The following is a 20,209-nucleotide window of genomic DNA, read 5'->3' on the forward strand; positions in this document are numbered from 1 at the left end:
ATATGGGCACCAGTTCAAGTCCCAGCTGCTCTACTGCCAATCCAGCTCCCTGCTAATGCATCTGAGAAAGCAGCAGAAGATGGCCCAAGTTCTTGGGCCACTGCACCTACATGGGAAATCTGGATGAAGCTCCTGGCTTTGGCCTGGTCCAGCCCCCAACCATTGCAGCCATATGGGTAGTGAACCAGCAGATGGAAGCTCTCTCCTTCTCTGTCCATATCTGTAACTCTGCCTTTCAAATAAAATAAACCTTTAAAAATTAAAATAAACAGGCCTTGCATCAAAAAGTCAGCTTTCCTCATCCTGAATTCTGACAGTTTCTTGCACAAATTCTACTGAGGGAATTGGTCCTAGTTATTCTTTATAAACAGGTAATCTTATTCAAAACCAGATCACCCAACCTGTATCTAACAGGTCAAAAAAATGGCCACCTGAGTGGTTCAAAGGCAGTCAATTTATATACTTGAGCACAGCCTCTGATATGAGAACTCTGTTCAAGACCAATAATTCTTTTTAATTATCTTTTGACACATAGTAATTATACATATTGATGGGATACAGTGTGACATTTCCACATACATATGCAGTGTTTAATCATGACATATCACCTCCCACACATATTTAAGAATATTCAAAACTCTCTACTAGCTATTTTGAAATAGTCAATTAACTATTGTCAACCACAGTTATTCTACTGTGCTGTACATGAGAAATTATCCCTCCTACCCAACTGCATCCCTGTATCCATTAACTATTCCCTTTCCAGTCCTCCTTGCCCCAGATCACACTTATATACTCTGGGAATCATTATTCTATACTTCTTTAATAACAATTCTTTAGCTTCCACATATAAGTGAGAACAAGTGATATGAATATTTGTCTTTCTGTGACGTAGTTATTTCACTTAACATAGTGTTTTCTAGATCCATCTATTTTGCTGAAAATAACAGAATTTCATTTCTACTTATGGCTTTATAATATTCTGTTAGGTTGTATAGACCACAATTTCTTCATCCATTCATCCATGAATGGACACCTCAGTTCACACTATATCTTAGTTACTGTGAACAGTGCTACAATAAACATGTGAGCGTAGATTCTCTTTGACACACTGATTTCAATTCCTTTGACTATGTACTTAGTGGTATGATTGCTGGGTCATATGTACCCCTATTTCTAGTTTTTCAAGGAACCTCTACACTGTTTTCTAAAATGGCTATACTAATTTACATCCTGCCAACAGTGTATGAGAGTTCCACTTCCTCTGCATTATCACCAGCGTTGCCTAGGTTTATTAGTAGTAGTATTTAGCCATTCTAACTGGGGTGAGATATCCTGCCATTGCTTTGGTTTGCAGTTCCCTGATGTTCAGTGACACTGAAAGCTTTTTCATATAATCGTTGACTGCCTGAATACCCTCTTTTGAGAAATATACATTCAGGTCATTCGCCCACTTTTTAATGGGCTTTTCTTTTTTACTATGGAGTTGTTTTTTTTTTTTTTAATATTCATTTATTTAGTGGAAAGTTAGAGAAGTTATACACAGTGAGAGACACAGAGAGATCTTCCATTTTCTGGTTCACTTCCCAGATGGGTGCAACAGCTAGGGCTGGGCCAAGCTAAAACCAGGAGCCAGGAGCTTCATCTGCATCTTCCAGTGGGTGACAAAGGCCCAAGTACTCAGGGCATCTTCTACTGCTTTTCCCAGGCCATTAGCAGACCTGGATCAAAAGTGCAGCTGCCAGGACACAAATCAGCGCCCATATGAAATACTGGTATCACAGGTGGCAGTTCTACCCACTATACCACAATCTCAGCCTCTTGAGTTTCTTATATATTCTGAAAATTAATCCTTATCAGATGAAGTTTGCAAACATATTCTCCTGTTCTATAGGTTGCCTGTTTACTCTGATTATCTCCTCTGCTGTATAGAACCTCTTAGATATAATCCCACTTCTCAAGTTTTACTTTTGTTGTCTGTGCTTTTGGGGTCTTATCCAAAAACCTTTGCCCAGCCCAATATCCTAATGCATTCCTCCTGTATTTTCTTTCAATATTTGTAAAGTTTGGGGTGTTACAGTTAAGTCTTTGATCCATTTTAAATTAATTTTTATATTTGGTGAGAGATGTGTCCTACTTTGCTTCTTCTGTATATTGATACCCAGTTTTCTCAGTACCATTTATTGAAGAGACTTTTGTCTTTCTCAAATGTATGTTCCTGCCACCTTTGCTGAAAATTTGGTAAACTGTAAATACGCAGATTTATTTCTGGGCTCTATGCTCCTGTTCCATTGGTCCATGTCTCTGTTTTTATTCCAGCACCAAATTGCTTTGTTTATATTGCTTTGTAGTATGTTTCCAGGTTAGGTATTAATAATGCATCTATCTTTGTTCTTTTTACTCAGGATCATTTTGGCTATTTGGTGGTATTAGCAGTTCCATACAAATTTTAATGGAGTTTTCTATTTCTTTGAAGAGTATCATTGGTAGTTTTATGGGAATTGCATTGATTCTACAGATCACTTTGGGGAGTATGGATGTTCTAATATTTTCAATTCTTCTAATCCACAAACTTAGGATGCAAGAAAATTAATTCTAATTATGATCAGGTAGAGTCTCTCTGTTGAGATTTGATTATTAATCACAGAAAAGGTTGTTAGCCAGTAACAATGGGCAAATATTGAAAGACACAGACAGAAAAGCAGAAAATAGAGGCCATGAGATCAACAAGCTCATTATGAATTCCAGTAAATAAAAACTAGAGAGAAGAAAAGGGTGAGGTAATAAGTAATTAGTTGTGGAAATAATGATTTCTTACATCTGATAGATACACATATAACTTGTTCACCATAGTTTACTTGAACCCTGAGTTGCCAAGAGTACATGCTACTTTAATAAAATATGAATTAGGCATCTACAATGTGCCAAATACAACATGAGTTCTAGTGGTGAAGAATACAAATCCAGTTTTATTCTCATGGAGCTTTGAATCTATCTTAGAAGCTAAGAATCTAAGCTTAGGATCTAAGATGTGGAAGACTGACACTGAAGAAGTAAAAACAATCATTATAAATATTATAAAGGAGTAGCATAAGCTCTCCTAGAAACACATAGCATCTAGAACTATATTTTTAGTAAACTACTTTTTTAAAAAAAGATTTACTTTACGTATTAGAAAGGCAGAGTGACAGAGAAAGGGAAAGACAGAGAAAGAGAGGAGGATTTTACATCTGCTGGTTCATTACCCAAATGGCCGCAGCAGTCAGGGCTGAGCCAGGCTGAAGCCAGAATCCAGGAACTCCAGCCACATCTCTTACACAGGTGGCAGGGGCCTAACCATTTGAGTCATCCTCCACTGCTTGCCCAGGTGCATTGGCAGGGAGCTAGATGGGACTTGAACCAGAACTCCAATAATGGATGTCACTATCGTAGATGGCAGCTTAACCCACTGCCTTAAAACAACAGCATCTGCACTATTTTTTTTAAGGTGCCCAACTATATCTCTTTTTCTGAGTTCTAAGAGGCCTAATTTAAATTTGAGAGGGATGTCATCTTATTTTCATCTGCAATTGTACATGAAAAGACTACTACCCAGTGCCTCCAAAATCATCAAGATACACAAACAGAAAGAAATAAAATTGTAAAACCTAAATAAATATTACAGTCATAAAACACTACACTAATTTAGACACAGTTAAATGCAGTTTTTACTATCACTACAAGTTAACACACACACATGGTATTTACAATGTGCCAGTTTTCAAAGAGCTTTATCAACAATTCATATAATCCTCACAACAATCATATACAATAAGAACTATTATTTCAAGGCTTGGTTGTGTTAGTGGTAGCAGAATATAATAAAATATAATTGAGTAAATATTAAATATCTTCCAGGTTCAAGACGATGTTTGAGGAACTGAGAAGGCTACAAATATGGTAAAAATGAATCTGTTCCTGTAAACAGTTAATACTCCAAAAGAGAAAGCAATTTATCTAAAATTGCAACAAAGTAAGTCAATGTGCTAGACAAGAATATCTGTGTTTAACGTTGGAGGCAAAAAAATTCTAAAAGATAACTATCCTCATCCAGAGTCCTATTAATAGCTAGCTGATATACAATACAGAGGGAAATAGTAAATGCTAAAGGAAGGTAAAAAACTTTGGAAACAAATACTTCACTGTCTTGATTTTGAGAAAATAACTCTTTTCCCAAGAAAGTATGGCATGTGAAGTATCTGGAGACAAGCTAAATGTAAAGTTTTTGCAATTGGTATGCTAGAAATACTGAGAATGGAGATATCAATGTGAATTATACAGAGGGAAACTTTATGAAGTCAATAGTTGTGTAGGATTCAGGTAGGTGGGGAATTATTACAGTTTAAAAGGAGCATGCATGAGACCCAGGGGCCAAGAGCAGGAGTTTCCAAGTGGAAGATAAAAGGAAGCAATCTTGCAAGAGCAAAGGGTATTTACTGGCGCCAGGCTGCTGAGCACAATGGAGCCAGATTAACAGTTAGTACAGGGTTGGTAGCAACCAAAGGCCAACATGAAGTAACAGAGAAGCTGCAACTTAAGTATGATGATACTATAACTCTCAAACAAAATTTACAATAGGTATGCAAAGTATTAATGATGAAAGAGAACAAAAAGCAATGGATGAAATGACCAGAAGATAGGATAAATAACTTTTCTCTACCAATCTACTTGGGCATTGTTAGGACAGGTACTCAATTTGAAAGCAAGGAAAAGAAGATGAGAAAGAATTGCTTTAAGGCAGATGTTTTCAGATAAGTTACTAAAAATGAAAAACTGTTGGAAGGGTTACTCTATCAAACTAGTTTAACTCCTAGAATGATCATAATGATCATTTATTATATTAACCAAACGGATTCACAGCTGCCTAAAGAAACCTACATTAGCACCTTAGGTTAAAACCTAATTTCTCACCTTCTTCCTGAGAACTTCAAATTTGCAATGCATACCTGTCTTTGGCCTAATTGTCAGGGTAGTCACATAAATTACCTTCTTTGCTCTAGCCCAATCAAATTCATTGTACTATATTGGGAATGTGTTGTATCATGATTGCAGTGCAATAATTCAATGTGTAGTCCCTGGTATTTTTTTTTTTTTTTTTGACAGGCAGAGTGGACAGTGAGAGAGAGAGAGAGAGAGAGAGAGAGAGAGAAAGGTCTTCCTTTGCTGTTGGTTCACCCTCCAATGGCCTCCACAGCTAGCCTGCTACGGCCGGCGCACCGCGCTGATCCGATGGCAGGAGCCAGGTGCTTCTCCTGGTCTCCCATGGGGTGCAGGGCCCAAGCACTTGGGTCATCCTCCACTGCACTCCCTGGCCACAGCAGAGAGCTGGCCTGGAAGAGGGGCAACCGGGACAGAATCCGGCGCCCCGACCGGGACTAGAACCCGCTGTGTGGCGCCTCAAGGCGGAGGATTAGCCTATTGAGCCGCGGGGCCGGCCAGTCCTTGGTATCTTTCATCTGAACATGAGTAGTAGTAAGGTTCAAATAAGTCATGAGGAGCATGACTGACAGTATACCCACATTTCAGTTCAGTACTTTCTTTTAAATTAATTGCTTTTAATTTAGGGAAATGGTAAATTCCATTAACAACTCTATATTCATTTCTGTCATGTGGAATAATCAACGTGATTTTCACATAAAATCTGAAGTAATGGGATCTTTTAATTAACCCCTCCTGTTTGCATAATTACTCTTTCATTTGCATAATTACCACAGACCTTCCTGACTCAAGAGATCAGACTTAGTACCAATATCCTCTCATATATGAGTACATATTCTGGTTCAAGGACAGGTGTGAAAACATTTCTGAAGTTTTTCGCTTTATGTAGGCTATTTCTTTACTGATAGTTTCAATAATTTTTATCAATCCTTTTCAGCAATCAGAAATAATTGATCCAATCTTAACCAGTGAGAAGAACGCTTCCAACTCTGGTTAAGGGTAAAAGTTTACTTGCCTTTCCAAATTTTTGTAAAGGCTCAATGTCACTTAAGCCCAGAGTTTTCCAATCTATTAACAGCAGATAATCTGGGCTGCAGCACACAAATTCATTCTCGAGTAATGGCTCTTATTTCCAGAATCTAAAAGGCAAAGGGTGATGGTATTTTTCTTTACAGGTGATACAATATTTTTATCTCTATAACCTGGCATCTAATTAGGAGGCAAACTGAGGCATAAGGAACACTAATTTTGGGATCAATTTTAGGCTTTATGATTTTTTTTTCAAGTCTCAGACAATTCACTCTTTTGTTTCTCATTTTCTAATTCTGCAAAATGGAGTAATCACAGCTTCAAAGTTTTATGGAGGTGTAATGACAGTTTATGTAAAAACACAACACAGTCATACCCACTCATTAGGCAACTAGAGAACCACTTACTCCTACAGGTCTAGATGCATAGATTTGCTGAACAATCCAGGACTCATTATAATGACCAGAGGAGAAAATACTTGAACCGGGAGCACCGGGTAAAACCCAGGAAGCATGAGCCAATCATCTTTCTGCAAGCCTTGTAATCTTGCGGGGGCTAACACTGCCAAATCTCAGGGTTACTCTTATAATTCACTCACACGAGGAACTTGAAAAGTTCTCACGTTTTGCCCTCTGGCCCTCTCGGAAACTCAGGCTCATAATTAATTATGTGCACCTCATTAAAGCTGTTTCAAAGACTAAGTGTAAAAAGAGAGTAAAACACAAACCCACCAGAGGGGTCTAACAAAAAGAATACAGAGACGGGAGCCACCTTTGGCATTCCAGGGCGGAGTCCACCACTTGAGAGAAAACAAACGCGGAGGTAAATTCTGGTCCTGCAACATAATAAAACTCTGGCTCCTAAGGAACTCGAACAACCAGCTTTTGCTCGGGCTTTGGCAGGCCGGAAATGGGCGGGCCCGATTGTTCGGCTTCCGGGCGGAGGCGGTGGGCCTGCCTCCTGTCACGCCCGCAGCCGACCGCCGCGCCCGCGCCTGCGCAAGGGGAGGAACGTGTCCCGGGGCCATTTCCGGGGGCGGGGAGCGTAGGCGAGCGACTGAGTCCGCTTTTCTTTTCAGTGCGGCCAACGCGGAAGTTCGGGAACTGAGGCTTTGGCAGGTGCTTTGGCAGGTACTGGGGTCCCTGCGCGGCGTCGGGAGCCAAATGGACGCGCGCGCGGCGGTGGTTGACGGTCCGAACGGTCCCCGGGAGCGACGAGGCTTGGGTGAGGCTGGCAGGCAGCAGCAGAACCACCATGTGCAGCCTCAGTCTGGGACAAACGGGCTTCCCAAACCATCGTACTGGTTGGATCTCTGGCTCTTCATCCTTCTAGATGTGGCGTTGTTTTTATTCGTGTATCTTTTGCCCTGGTGAGTGTCCTGAATTCAGAGTGGAAGTGGTACGACGCTTAGAGGCCATTTGCTCCAAGGCTGCGGGCTGGTGTGGGAGGGGAGGCCACTGCAGAGTTAGTGCATCTACGTCCCAGAGTGCAGGGCCGGAGCGCGGCGGAATCGGGAGGGTGGCCAGCCGGGAGGAGAACTACGGGAAATGTCTGTCCTTGGCACCTCAGCGACAGTCCCCAGAGCCGTTCGGAGGAAGGGGCTTCGTGAGTTTGTTTTACGTCTTGGAGTGAACGCAGCTGAATTTTATTTCCTGCACCACCACAGGAGAACTAACGAAGTTACTGAGCATCTCGGGGTTTTATTTTATCATCTACCGTTTGGGACCAATAGTAACCGTGTAGTGGGGTTTAGTGATTGAATGAGAGGTTTATATCAATGAGGTTTGCCTGTTGCTCAGTAGGATGTGCTGAGCTGAAGCTATTGTTTTTGTGCAACTGTTAGCTCCTGAGCAGTCCCAAACACGTATCCCAAACTCAGCGTGTCGAAACCTGAATTCTTCGGGCCTGATTAAACGTCATCTTTAGCCACTCAGTTGCGCCTCCCTCCTAGAAACCTGGGACTCTTGGACTTCCCCGTTTTCTTGCACACACAAGCCACACATCATCTGTTCATTCTCAGAATTCTGTAGAGCCCACTTGTGAACTCCATACTCTTCATTTTCTTTGCCATTCACTCTGAAAACACTATTCTGGCAGGAAGTAAAGGAAAAGAACTAAGAGAATGGGGCAGGCGGAAGCAGAACCAGAAAAGACACAGGACTGATGATAAGGGCTTCTAGAAGAAAAACTGTGTGTGCCGCCCATTTAGCAATTAAACAGCTCTGCTGCCCTTTGGTGTTGGTCGTTCACTCATAGATTTTAATTCCTCTCAGTCATCATGCTCGTGAGGTTCTATTTGTGAAGTCCCTTCTTCACAGGCAGTTCCTGTGTTCTTTCCCTACCCATATCTGAATTTTGGCAAATATCTGAGTATCTGACTGGTTACCATTACTGATTTCTTGGGCGGTGTGTCCAATTAGAAGGCAGAGGGCTGAGTGGAGAGAATGCAGAAAGGAATGGGTATATCTGTAAAATCCTTTGTCAAATCATTTGTATTTTTCACTCTCCAACCCCTTCTTTTTTGGGGTGCTTGGCATAGAGACTAATACATACCTCAAGTACAGTGTTGTTGTTTTTTTTGTTTCATTTTTAATGCCCCGAATTTTCAGCTCTGGTTATTAAATGGAGGCCTTACAAGAGATATTCCAGGCCCTTATTATTAGCGTATTTTACTATTATCAATATTTTGGAACAGACAAGTGACTTAAGAAAGATTTTCAGAAGTTGATATAAAGTGTTAAAATGAAAACAAAAAGTAAGTAGTGCTGACAGATACTTGGTTTTTACAGACTGGTTTGCTGATACCTAAATTAAGAAGTTGACATCTGGAGTGGAATCTGAAAATGACTACAGACTTCTTGAATAAAGAAGACGGGAATTGTGCTGCGGCAGAATTTCAGACCTCTAGGGGAACTTCTTTTCATTTTACACATCTGTTAAATCATTTGGAAAACTACATTAAATGGATTGTAATCTCACTCACTCATACCTAAGTTCTTAAACTGGACTCTTCAGTTCATGTTTAAAAATTTTCAAACATCTGATAGTGTTACATGAGCTGAATATAAAAATGCTCATAAAATAAAAATGTCATTCCTGTAAGACTTTAAGGGTTTAATATGATACAGATAATATGAATAATAACGTGAGGTATTTAAAGTAAATTATTGAAGAAGGAGGGAAAGATTTTGAGAGAAGGAACAAAGTGTTCTTGGAATGCATGGACTCTCTAAATAACACAAAAACTATACAGAAAATGTAAGCCCACAATGTTGGCCCTAAATACTCTTTAATTATAGATGAAGTTGGACTATTATGAAATGATGTCATAACTGATAGGTTGACAGGGTCTTGAAGTAGATAACAAATATTAGAAATTTAGCATGCATGTCCTTTTGTAAACTGAATCCTCTCCCTTAATTCCTTTTAAACTCTTGAGCTCCCTGAAATAGGATTGTGCATTTCAAACCTCTTTTTTATTGCTGTTGCTTAGTGTTTGTGGCCAAAACATAATATTTTTATAATATCTGTAGCTTAAATTTCAGGAAATCTGCATATTTACTCATTCAACAGTTGCTTGAGCCTTCTATTGACTAAGAATTTTATTTATTTTTAATTTAAGAGGCATAGTGACACAAAGAGAGCAGAGTGCCCGTATCCAATCCCATCACTCCTCAGGTGCCTCCAACAGCTGGTACTGGGCTGGGCAGAAACTCAGTTCAAGTCTCCCTTGGGGGTGGCAGGAACCCAATTACTTGAGCCATGACTGCTGCCTCTGAGAGCGTGCACTAGTGAAAAGCTGGAGTCAGGAGTTTGTATCAAACCAAGGCATTCTATTAGGGCATGTGGGTTTCCTAGCTGCTAAACCAAATACATGCTTCTATTTTTTTTTTTTTTTAAGACGTATTTATTTGAAAGGCAGTTACAGAGAGGCAGAGAGAGGTCTTCTAACTGCTGGTTCACTCCCCAAATGGCCACAACAGCCCTGTAACTGTGCCAATCCAAAGCCAGGAGCTTGGAGCTTCTTCCAGGTCTCCTACAGAGTGCAGGGGTCCAAAGACCTGGGCCATAGCAAGAGAGCTGGATTGGGAGTGGAGCAGTCAGGACTCAAACTGACACCCACATGGGATGCTGGCACTGCAGGCAACAGCTTTACCCACTATGCCATAGCACAGGCCCCGCTTATATTGTTTTTAAATCTATGTTACTTAGGAAAACTTTACATTCTAGGGGTCATCAGCTAACATTTAATCAGAAGGGCTCCACTCACAAAGCAGCTACTCTAAGTACCTAAGAAGCTATTCCTAATAACCCTAAAGAAACTGTTTATAAATGGACATTTGAAATAGGCTGTTAGCACTGAAATTAGTGGCAATCAGTATGTGTGAACTGTCTAAAATACTTGGAGGTTAGATAAACTCTGTGTCGTCTACCTTTCATAATGATTCTTTGAGCGAAGTCTGGAATTGATTTAACAGTTATGCCTTTACAGTGTCACATCTAAAGAGAACCTTTTATGGAAGGCACAATGGAAACATCTGAACGCTGAGTTTATCAAACAGACTCTGAACTATTTTTGCACTGCTTACTAATAATTTTGTCTAATAAATATTTATTTCCATGGCTGAATTTGGTTTTATTGTTAACAAGTCACCTAGCAGTGGCTTGTGAGAGGATTAACAGTTCTCACATACCTCACTGTGGTTCACATACAGACTTTTAATAATCCATAATACCTTTTGAGACTAAAATTAGCCTACTACTACGACCATCAGATATTCTACAATTCTTAGTGAGGATGCAGACATTTTGGCGTAGCAATTTTATGTGTCAGTTTGACTGAGCTAAGATTTGCCCAGTTAGCGGAAAATAAATTTCTGAGTATGTCTTAGAGTGTTGCTGGAAGAGATTACCATTTCAATCTAAGGAAGAGTTATCCTGCTCCACCCTGGTGTGGGTAGGCATCTACCAGTGCTGAGGACTTAGACCAAATCACAGATAGAGGACTGGCAAATTACCTCTCTCTGCTTGAGCTCCTGGTTCAAAGCTACACCACTGACTTTCCTGGGCAAACTGTAAGCCAGTTAGAAATTAAGAGATTTTTTATTCTGGCACAAAAATAAGTTTGTGCATAGGTATTTTTCCCCCATAATAAGCATTTTTCCATGAACCTGCTGAAGATCCCTCATACATCCTACTGGTCCTGTTTGGAAAATCATAAAACACTCAGCCCCTAAGTAGCGTGGGAGTACAGGTAGGGTCTTCTGATGTTTAGCATCAATGCAGACATTTAATACAGATTATCAAGGACAAAGTCATCTAACCAGGATCAGTGGACCAAATCTGGTTGCTGCCTGTTTGTATATAGAAAACATGCAAGCTACTGGTACTTGTTAGGTTTGAAAACAAAAAGACTTTCATGACATGAAAATTATATGCAATTGGGATTTCAATGTTGATAAAGCTTTATTGGAAAACAGTTATGCCTCACTGTTCTACATATTATTATGGCTGCTTTCATATTACAAAAGCAGAGTTGAGTAGCTGTTACAGAGAGAGAATGGTCTTAAATTATTTGCTATCTGTAGTTTTGTGGAAAATTTGCTCAATCCTTCTCTACAACTCTGCTTTAGACCTGTTTGCTATTTCACTTCTAGGCACTGCCTATGATAACATTTTATTAACAGTGAAATTCCAAGTTCCCTTAAATCTTAAATTGGCTTATATTTCCCATTCACAGTTCATGAATGCAAAGAAAATTCTAACCATATTGACCTAAAATTCAGTTTATCTTCAAAATTTGTTGAACCAGAAGGTGATTTCACATGAAAATACATCTGAAAATAATTATTTTAAACTTTACAATTTTTATTGTATTATTTTAAAAAAGCTTATAATAACCAGATGCAAACATCTATAAAAATAAATAGGCACTCTAGAAGTAAAAATTTTACATGTGAATGACTAGTAAATATATGTATACAATGTATGGAGTGTTGAGTTGCCATAAAATGTTTTAGTTGGACAGGACTCGGGAGGTTTCAACCAGAGAGTACATTAAAATAGGCAAAAACTGGAACTACCTGATGTTTACAACTCAATTGTGAGTTGAAAGAACTGTATGTAACTGCTGTTAAATACAGAAATTAGTTTAAATGTTTGAAATATGTTTCCAACTGGACATTTTGACCACATAGAAAGTAAAAATTCACAAAGTTTTTGAAAGCTATTGACAATACCCGAAGCTCATTTTTCTAGTATTTTACAAAGTTATAAAAGCAGTGATTAAAATATTGACATTTCAAATACAATTTCACAAGATATACACTATTTACAAATCCTTCATACTAAAAAATTGTTAAAAATAGGCTTTCTTAAAAGATGAAATTTAGTTAGTATTCAAGTACTTCTAAATTAAAAGATTATAAAGTCATAATCACCAACCATTATAGTCAGAAAAAGCCAGTAAAAACTTCTCTACAGATTTCAGAATATAAAATCTGGCCAACATTTGGTAAGAGTGAAGTTAGACATTTATAAGCAATTATTTTCTAATTAGTGAAAAGTATTCATTTTTAATCATTTACATTTTGGAATATTTTAACAATTTATGGAATCAGGTAAGAGATTAATCATTTGTTGAATTAGATTTATTCATGAAGTTTATTTAGGAATGTAAAGAAAATTTTAATTCTGTGATTCTCAGTTCTTGAGTAGATATTTTAAAACTATTCTAAACCACAGTTAGTTTACCAGCTTAGTACAAAGGAAATGACAACTAATGAAACAAGGCAATTAAAGTAACTTATTTTCACTGGTAAGGTTACCATAATAAAGAAAACTTTTAATTTCAAAAGAAAGCCCTCTCCAAGAAATTAGCTGGGGTAGATTTACTGTTTAAGGGAAAGGAAAGGATACAGAAATTAATTAAACAGTCAAAATTAAACACCCTATATGAAGGTGAAGATTTAACCTGGAAACCTGGATAGATTTTCAGATTCAAGCCAAGTGGATATCAACCTTTAAGCACATAAGATTACAGCCAGAGAAAATGTAGGCAGTGACATTCCCAATAAGAGGGACCAAGGTTAATTCCTAACACTGGTTATTAGCAGTCCAAAGTAAACCAAACCAAAATATAAAAACTTTTCACATTTCATATAAAATTAGAAAAATTTGTAACAAGACAAATAAATACACTAAACTTTAAGTATTTTAATCTTTTAGCTTATATAGCTTAAGTATTTATGAAAATATAGTCAAAGGCCTAATTTATGTTAAGCAGACATTCTGAAAATAAAAAAGTTCTAAGAGCTAAATTGAGTTCTATCTGAGCTCCAAGGTTTGATTTAAAACTGTTCATCATTAAGGCATTTTTTTCAAAATGCTATAAAATCCATGGGTCAGTTTTTTTAAAGACACTTAAAGGGATCTCACCTAGTAGACTATCACAGAAGTCAAAAACAAACGGGTGAAGCCATTTGTTACCCATTAAAAAGTGCTTCTTCATAAAACAAAGACTACTTTGACTAGACAAAGTATCTCCTGGTATTTTTCAGTTAGCATAGTTAACCAATCGACATACACTGAGCACTAATTAATACTTAATAGGCTACTAGCCACATAATAGAGGGGCAAATTTAATTTTTGTTCAACTGTAGCTATGGAAAATGAGTTGGTACATACTTCCCAATTTTCTATTGTTCCAAGGCATGCCAAAAAAGTCTCTATAATATTCAACAAATATATTCACAAAATAACAAAGTTAAAATGATAAATGACTGAAAATGCCACGAGTCTTAATTTTATCCATCTCTAGGTTTGGTCAGTAGGTTCCTATTTTATTTTAACGGCCTGTGAGGAATATAAGCTTCCCAATTTCATCATTTACCTATTACAGTGTACGCTAGGTTTATATCTTTGTTCAGAAGGGCAGCCTGAACCAAGACTATTATGTGACACAGCTCCTAACCCTCTTTCACTCTCAGATAGTGAGTTATCATTACAAAAGCCACTGCTCTCTGGAAAGCAGAGCTTGGGCCTCTGATGATATTTCAGTCTATATGTATCAGTCATGCAGCTATCAACGGAAAAATATGTAGTTAAAGACATTTTCTCATTTGGACATGTAGAACTGGTGTCTAGTTCAGGTTGGCAAAATCCATCAACAACTGGGCCTGTGCTTGCCTGAAAATCTTTAGTTGAAGAGTTGGAAGAGTAGTTGGGTATGTTGCCAACTTGGTCTTTCGCTTGGAATGTTTCTTTACAACTTCCGTCATTCATAAATGTATTTATTTCTGCCCTTGGCTCTTGAGCTGTACTTAAATTGTGCTTCAGATTAGAAGAATTAGCTTTAAGCATCTCTGTAAGTTTAACATCAGGTATGGAGTCATTTTTCTCTGATTGTGGCACACTGGTTATAGTATATTTCTTTGGTGGCAAAGGGGGTGGTAAATTCTGGTAAAGTTTTGGCATCTGACAACCTTCAGCTCTGCAGGTTGACTGAATTACATGTTCTCTTGATAGAGAATTCTCAGAATAACCTTGTTGCATCATATTTTGCTGCTGGATGAGAGAAGGGGTTTCTGGCTTTAACCCAACAGTTCTCATGTGTGAAAACCACAATGAAGATGGTGACATTATTTCATTATGGTTTACTCTCTTCCCAGAAGTAGAATTACCATCAACAGGAAAAGGAAAATCTGTTCTCTCAGAATTTTCTAAATGAAGCCACTCATTTAGTTTTTCAAGCTTCTGTTCTTCTGATTGTTGGAGGTGCTCTCTTGTAGTAGTATGATCCTTGAGTATTTGCGAGCTGGATGAAGGAAGTAACTTTCCATTGGTTTCATGGATATGTGGCCTGACATAGGAAATAAAAACAAAGCTAAGACACCATGGACAAAAATATTGTCCTACAGTTTGATTTCCCCAGTATATAACTTGTATTATTTTTGTAACATGACAGAAATGGGAAGTATATTTTGTAATCATTAATGTTTTCAACTGCCTTCTAACCTAAAATTTTTTGCTTACCAAACATGCATCATTACCACAATCATATTTCTAAAAATTTTAAAAAGTGATTTCAACTTAAAAACACTGAGGTTACATTTATTTGTGACAAAGTATAGTATAAAATATGAGGAAAATGTTACAGGCAAACAACTCAATATCCTAAAACACTTCCTCACTGACATTCTAAAGCTTAAAGGTAACAGAGATAGAGATATTAAAATCCTTGTTAAATAACAGTATAAGGATGGTATAATAATTTAAAATAGGGGCCAGCTGTGGCATAGCAGGTAAAGCTGCCGCCTGCAGTGCCAGCATCCCATATGGGTGCCGGTTCAAGTCCTGACTGCTCCACTTCTGATCCAGCTCTCTTTGATGGCCTGGGAAAGCTGTAGAAGATGGCCCAAATATTACATGTGTATATATAAGTACAGGAAAAGTCATAGTTTATATAAAGCTATATATAAATATGTGTGATTTCAGGCATCCACTTGGGATCTTAAGATACCTTCTGCAGATAACAGGGCTACTGTGCCACCTTCACAAAAATGCTGAAAAGATTAAAACAATCATGTATCATATCTGGCACTTTGTAAGCCTCTATCCTTAGATGAACATCCTATTAATGATCCCCAGTAAGATAAGCATTACTAAAAGTAATACAATCAAAACATAAGTTTATTTTGGCCCAAAAACATTTGAAATTCACGCACACAAGAATGTACTTTATGAAAAAACTGTGCATGGGGCCAGCGCTGTGGTGTAACAGGTAAAGCAGCTGCCTGCGATGCCAGCATCCCAAATGGGCGCCAGTTTGTATACTAGTTCTCCACTTCTGATCCAGCTCTCTGCTATGGCCTGGGAAAGCAGTACAAGATGGCCCAAGTCTGTGGGTCCCTGTACCCACGTAGGAGACCCAGAAGAAGATCCTGGCTCCTGGCTTCAGATTGGCTCAGCTCTGGCTGTTGCAGCCATTTAGGGAGTGAATCAGCAGATGGAAGACCTCTCTCTCTCTCTCTCTCTCTCTGTGTAACTCTTTCAAATAAATAAATAAAACTTAAAAAAAAAAGAGAGAAAAAAAACTATGCATTTTCTGATTTTGCATCAAAATAAACATCTTTTGATTCCATATTTCACAAACTCTTTGAAGTACTCATACTGTAGACTCATTGTTTTCAGAATAGTAATATGTATTCAAACTCTTCTAATAAAGAATTCCTGTAACACACGTGTTCAGGAAAAAAAGTTTTAATATTTTCAAATTTCTATGATTACCTTTTTAACAAATGACTTCTTATTTGTGAGTGTGATTCCGGGTGGCACTCAGGAAATTTACAACCTGCATCCAAGTTCTTAAATTCCTTTCTAAAGCCTGGGGAGAGGGGAGGAGGGAGGCAGTTCGGGGGAGGGAGGAGAAAGGAGGAAAACAAAATTATTGCAGTGATCTTATAAAACTTATTCTATGTATATTTATTTATATTTACATAAAATTTTCTATAAACAGGCTATTCTCTTCCAATTGAAAATGAATTCAAGACACAAACCAAAACAACACCTCTTCTTGAATTCTTATGCAAATAAATATTTCTTTCTTTCTTCCATTTATCATCACTTGATAGTGTCAGCAATAACAAAACAATGCTTTTCATGCTTTACTGACACAGTTTTCTGATGGAAAAATTCTGCAACTGAAGGTAAACGACTTAGATTTAAGTTTGGATTACCTACCTATGGGTAACGTTAAGCAAGCCTCTAAATCCTTCACAATCTCAGTTTCCTTATTTATATAATGGGATAATGGTAATCCACTTTACCCACATCACAGGAACATCAAGAGATAAAAAGAGTGAGAGGGTATGGAGATAGTATATAAAAAATAACACCACTACTAATTAGCTACCATTCATTGACTGTAAGATGTATTGACTGTAAGGCTGTAAATATCAACTGTTAAGATGTTGTTACTGTTTGTATAATCTTGTGACAACCTTGTAAAGAAATTACTGCTGAAGAGGTACCTTGGAACACTACAGACAGGACAAAGGCAAGGAGCAGGGACACCACCTGACGCCGTTTTCTAGGAGCCGGTGAAGGCAGATTGCAGCAGCCCCGTCACTGGTGAGATTGTCTGAGGAAGAACTCTGCAGACCACACTGACTTTGAGTCTGGCCTGCAGCGCTGGGGAGAGGGGCATGAGGCGCATGGGTGGCAGGGTGCCCACCTAACCCCTTGAAGGGAGAGCACTCTTTTTTCCCATCCCCGCACAAGGGTGCCCACTACTGGCGACCAGCAGGGAGAAAGGCCATGTTAATGCAAATAGAGGGTATAGCGGCTCATGCACATACATGATTAGGAGATTTTATCAGAGGCATAAATCTGCCAGTGATTTGAATCCGGCCTGCAGAGCCGGCAGGAAGCTGGGCACCCACTTAGGACTGTGAGATGTTCTCCTAACCTAACCTTATCACAGATGCCAAGGCAGGGCACCAACAGGCAACTGGCTCTGGGAACAACTCTGCTCTCTCCATATATATTGGAGGCCCATGAGGATGAGAGATTCCTCTGCACCCTGTGACTGTGGGAGCCTTGTGTGCTATGACTGTGGGAATTCTGTGACTGCACTATAGAGCGTGTGGTATAGCCTGGTCTCTGGGCAATCACTGTATCTGGCTTCAGAGGCTCAGATTTCTCGGAGTGCCTGGGGTAGATCACTGCCCGGGAAGGCAGTGGAGGATGGCCCAAGTGCTTGGGCTCTGCACCCACATGGGAGACCAGGAGGAAGTACCTGGCTCCTGTCTTCAGATCGGCACAGCGCAATGGCCGTGGCGGCCACTTGGGGGGTGAACCAATGGAAGGAAGACCTTTCTCTCTCTCTCTCTCTCTCTCTCTCTCTCTCTCTCACTGTCTAACTCTGCCTGTCAAAAAAAAAAAAAAATCACACTAAAATATGAGAAATGAAGAAGTTAATATGTCAAGTAGAAAATACAGTGGAAAGCCTTAACAACACACTTGGTAAGGCAAAAGAAAAGAATATCAGAGCTGGAAAACATCCTTGGGAATATTTCAGTCAGACAAAAAAATACATCAGAAAACCTAAAAAACAATGTTTGAGATTTATGGGATACTATCAAATGACCAAACATGTCTTAAGTGTTCATGAAGGTGTAGAAAGAGAGAATGGACCAGAAGGCCTATTCAGGGAAATAATAGCAGAAAACTTCCCTAATTTGGAGAAATGGACATCTGAACACATGAAGCACATAGAACTCCCAATAGACACGACCAGAAAAGATCTTCACCATCACACACTGTAGTCAAACTTTGAACAGTAAAACATAAAGAAAAGATTCTAAAATGTGTACAAGAGAAGTGCCAGGTTATCTTCAGAGAATCCCCAATTAGACCAACAGATGATTTCTCATCAGAAACCCTAGAGGCTAGGAAAGAATGGAGAGACATAGTCTAAGTCCTAAAAGAAAAAACTGTCGGCCGGCGCCGTGGCTCACTAGGCTAATCCTCCGCCTAGCGGCGCCAGCACACAGGGTTCTAGTCCCGGTTGGGGCGCCGGATTCTGTCCCGGTTGCCCCTCTTCCAGGCCAGCTCTCTGCTGTGGCCAGGGAGTGCAGTGGAGATGGCCCAGGTGCTTGGGCCCTGCACCCCATGGGAGACCAGGAGAAGCACCTGGCTCCTGCCATCGGATCAGCGCGGTGCGCCGGCCGCAGCGCACCGGCCATGGTGGCCATTGGAGGGTGAACCAACGGCAAAGGAAGACCTTTCTCTCTGTCTCTCTCTCTCTCACTGTCCACTCTGCCTGTCAAAAAAAAAAAAAAAAAAAAAAAAAAAAAAAAAAAAAAAACTGTCAACCTAGCATACACTGTACACCCAAAAAAGCTCTCATTTATAAATGAAGACTTTCCAGAACAAACAGAAATTCAAAGAATTTGTCACCTTGTTCAGCCTTTACAAACGATTCTTAAGGGTGTGCTAAACACAGATAATGATGGTCATCATTATGAAAATGTGAAGGCTGAAAATCTCCTAATAAAAGTACAAAAGCAATCCAAAGCAAACAATAGGAATATTTATGGAAAATATAGAATATAAAAAATGTATAGGAATGAAATGGATATTTTGTGATATGATTGTTATTTTTAGCCTTTGTTTATACTCCTGTGGAACTGTGGTCTTCCTACTTTTTTACTTGCTGAATCTAATAGCCTGTGAATATACAGTGGATTAAAATTATGTCTGCAAAAACTACTGAAAGGAAGCGAGGAAAAATAGGAGGGGAACCTGGGGGAGGGGGGAGTATGATTTTTGGAAATGTACCTATGGAATGCATGAAATCTGTTCTGTTTATATTAATTTTAAAAATTAAAAGAAGTTACTGCCATCTCCATTGCACTAAGGAAATAGGCTAAGAAAGGTTAAGTGTTTTACCCAAGGTTACATAGCCAGCAAATGCAGAACTAGATCTATATGGTTAAAGTCCATGTTCTTAACCATACTGCAGTATTTCCTCCTTCTAAGTGTTATTTAACTTATCCCCAGTTCAGCATGTAAAATGCACCAAACAGAGCCAGCGTTGTGGCACAGTAGGTTAAGTCTCCACATGCAGCATGAGCATCCCATATGGGTGCCAGCTCAAGTCCCAGCTGTTCCACTTCCAATCCAGCTCCCTGCTAATGGCCTGGGAAAGCAGCAGAAGATGGCCCAAATGCTTGGGCCCCTGTATCCATGGAGAGACTCACAAGAAGCTCCTGGTTCCTGGCTTCAGATCGACCAAGCTCTAGTGGTTGCAGCCATTTGGGGAAGAACCAGAGGATGGAAGACCTCTTTCTCTGTCTCTCCCTCTCTGTAACTCTGCCTCTCAAATAAATAAATAAATCTTTTTTAAAAGTATCAGTTTATTAATCTTAGTAAGTCTTATGAGAAAAAATTACACCAATTTACAGTGAGACTCTTGTTATTTCAAAGCCCAGTACACTCTAAGACTTCAGATTCTAAATTAATAATTTTGACCCACTTTTTTTTTTTCCTCTAACTAGCTAGGATTAAGGCCTAAAGGCCAATGTGGCATCACACAAAAGACAGCAAGCACTTTTATTTCCCTCTGAACAATAATTCTTAAGTTCACTGCGGGGCCTTTAGCAATATTAACCTTCAGAATAAAACATGATAATTGGATTAT

At 39.0% G+C, this 20,209-nt stretch overlaps 2 protein-coding genes across 5 annotated transcripts in view; one reads left to right on the plus strand and one right to left on the minus strand.

Moving 5' to 3' along the window:
* The first annotated feature begins 6,936 nt into the window (after positions 1-6,936).
* ARLN (allregulin) lies at positions 6,937-10,635 on the plus strand. Its single transcript, XM_002717225.5, has 2 exons — positions 6,937-7,375; positions 8,796-10,635. Coding segments are annotated over exons 1-2 (207 nt in total). The 5' UTR covers positions 6,937-7,169; the 3' UTR covers positions 8,797-10,635.
* A 1,218-nt stretch (positions 10,636-11,853) lies between these two features.
* Positions 11,854-20,209, minus strand: part of USP53 (ubiquitin specific peptidase 53) — a 69,950-nt gene continuing 61,594 nt past the window's right edge. For all 4 annotated transcript variants that reach the window (XM_051820277.2, XM_051820276.2, XM_070047670.1 and 1 more), the window contains 2 exons: positions 16,294-16,390; positions 11,854-14,866 (listed from right to left, as the gene is read on the minus strand). In XM_051820277.2, coding sequence (XP_051676237.1) covers positions 13,894-14,866; positions 16,294-16,390 — 1,070 coding nt within the window. In that variant the 3' untranslated portion in view covers positions 11,854-13,893. The remainder of the gene's footprint in view (positions 14,867-16,293; positions 16,391-20,209) is intronic.

This window comes from Oryctolagus cuniculus, chromosome 8, assembly GCF_964237555.1.
Source record: "Oryctolagus cuniculus chromosome 8, mOryCun1.1, whole genome shotgun sequence".
Lineage (NCBI taxonomy): Eukaryota > Metazoa > Chordata > Mammalia > Lagomorpha > Leporidae > Oryctolagus > Oryctolagus cuniculus.

Coding starts and splice junctions, on each gene's coding strand:
- ARLN (XM_002717225.5), top strand. CDS start 7,170: ATGGACGCGCGCGCGGCGGTGGTTGACGGTCCGAACGGTCCCCGGGAG.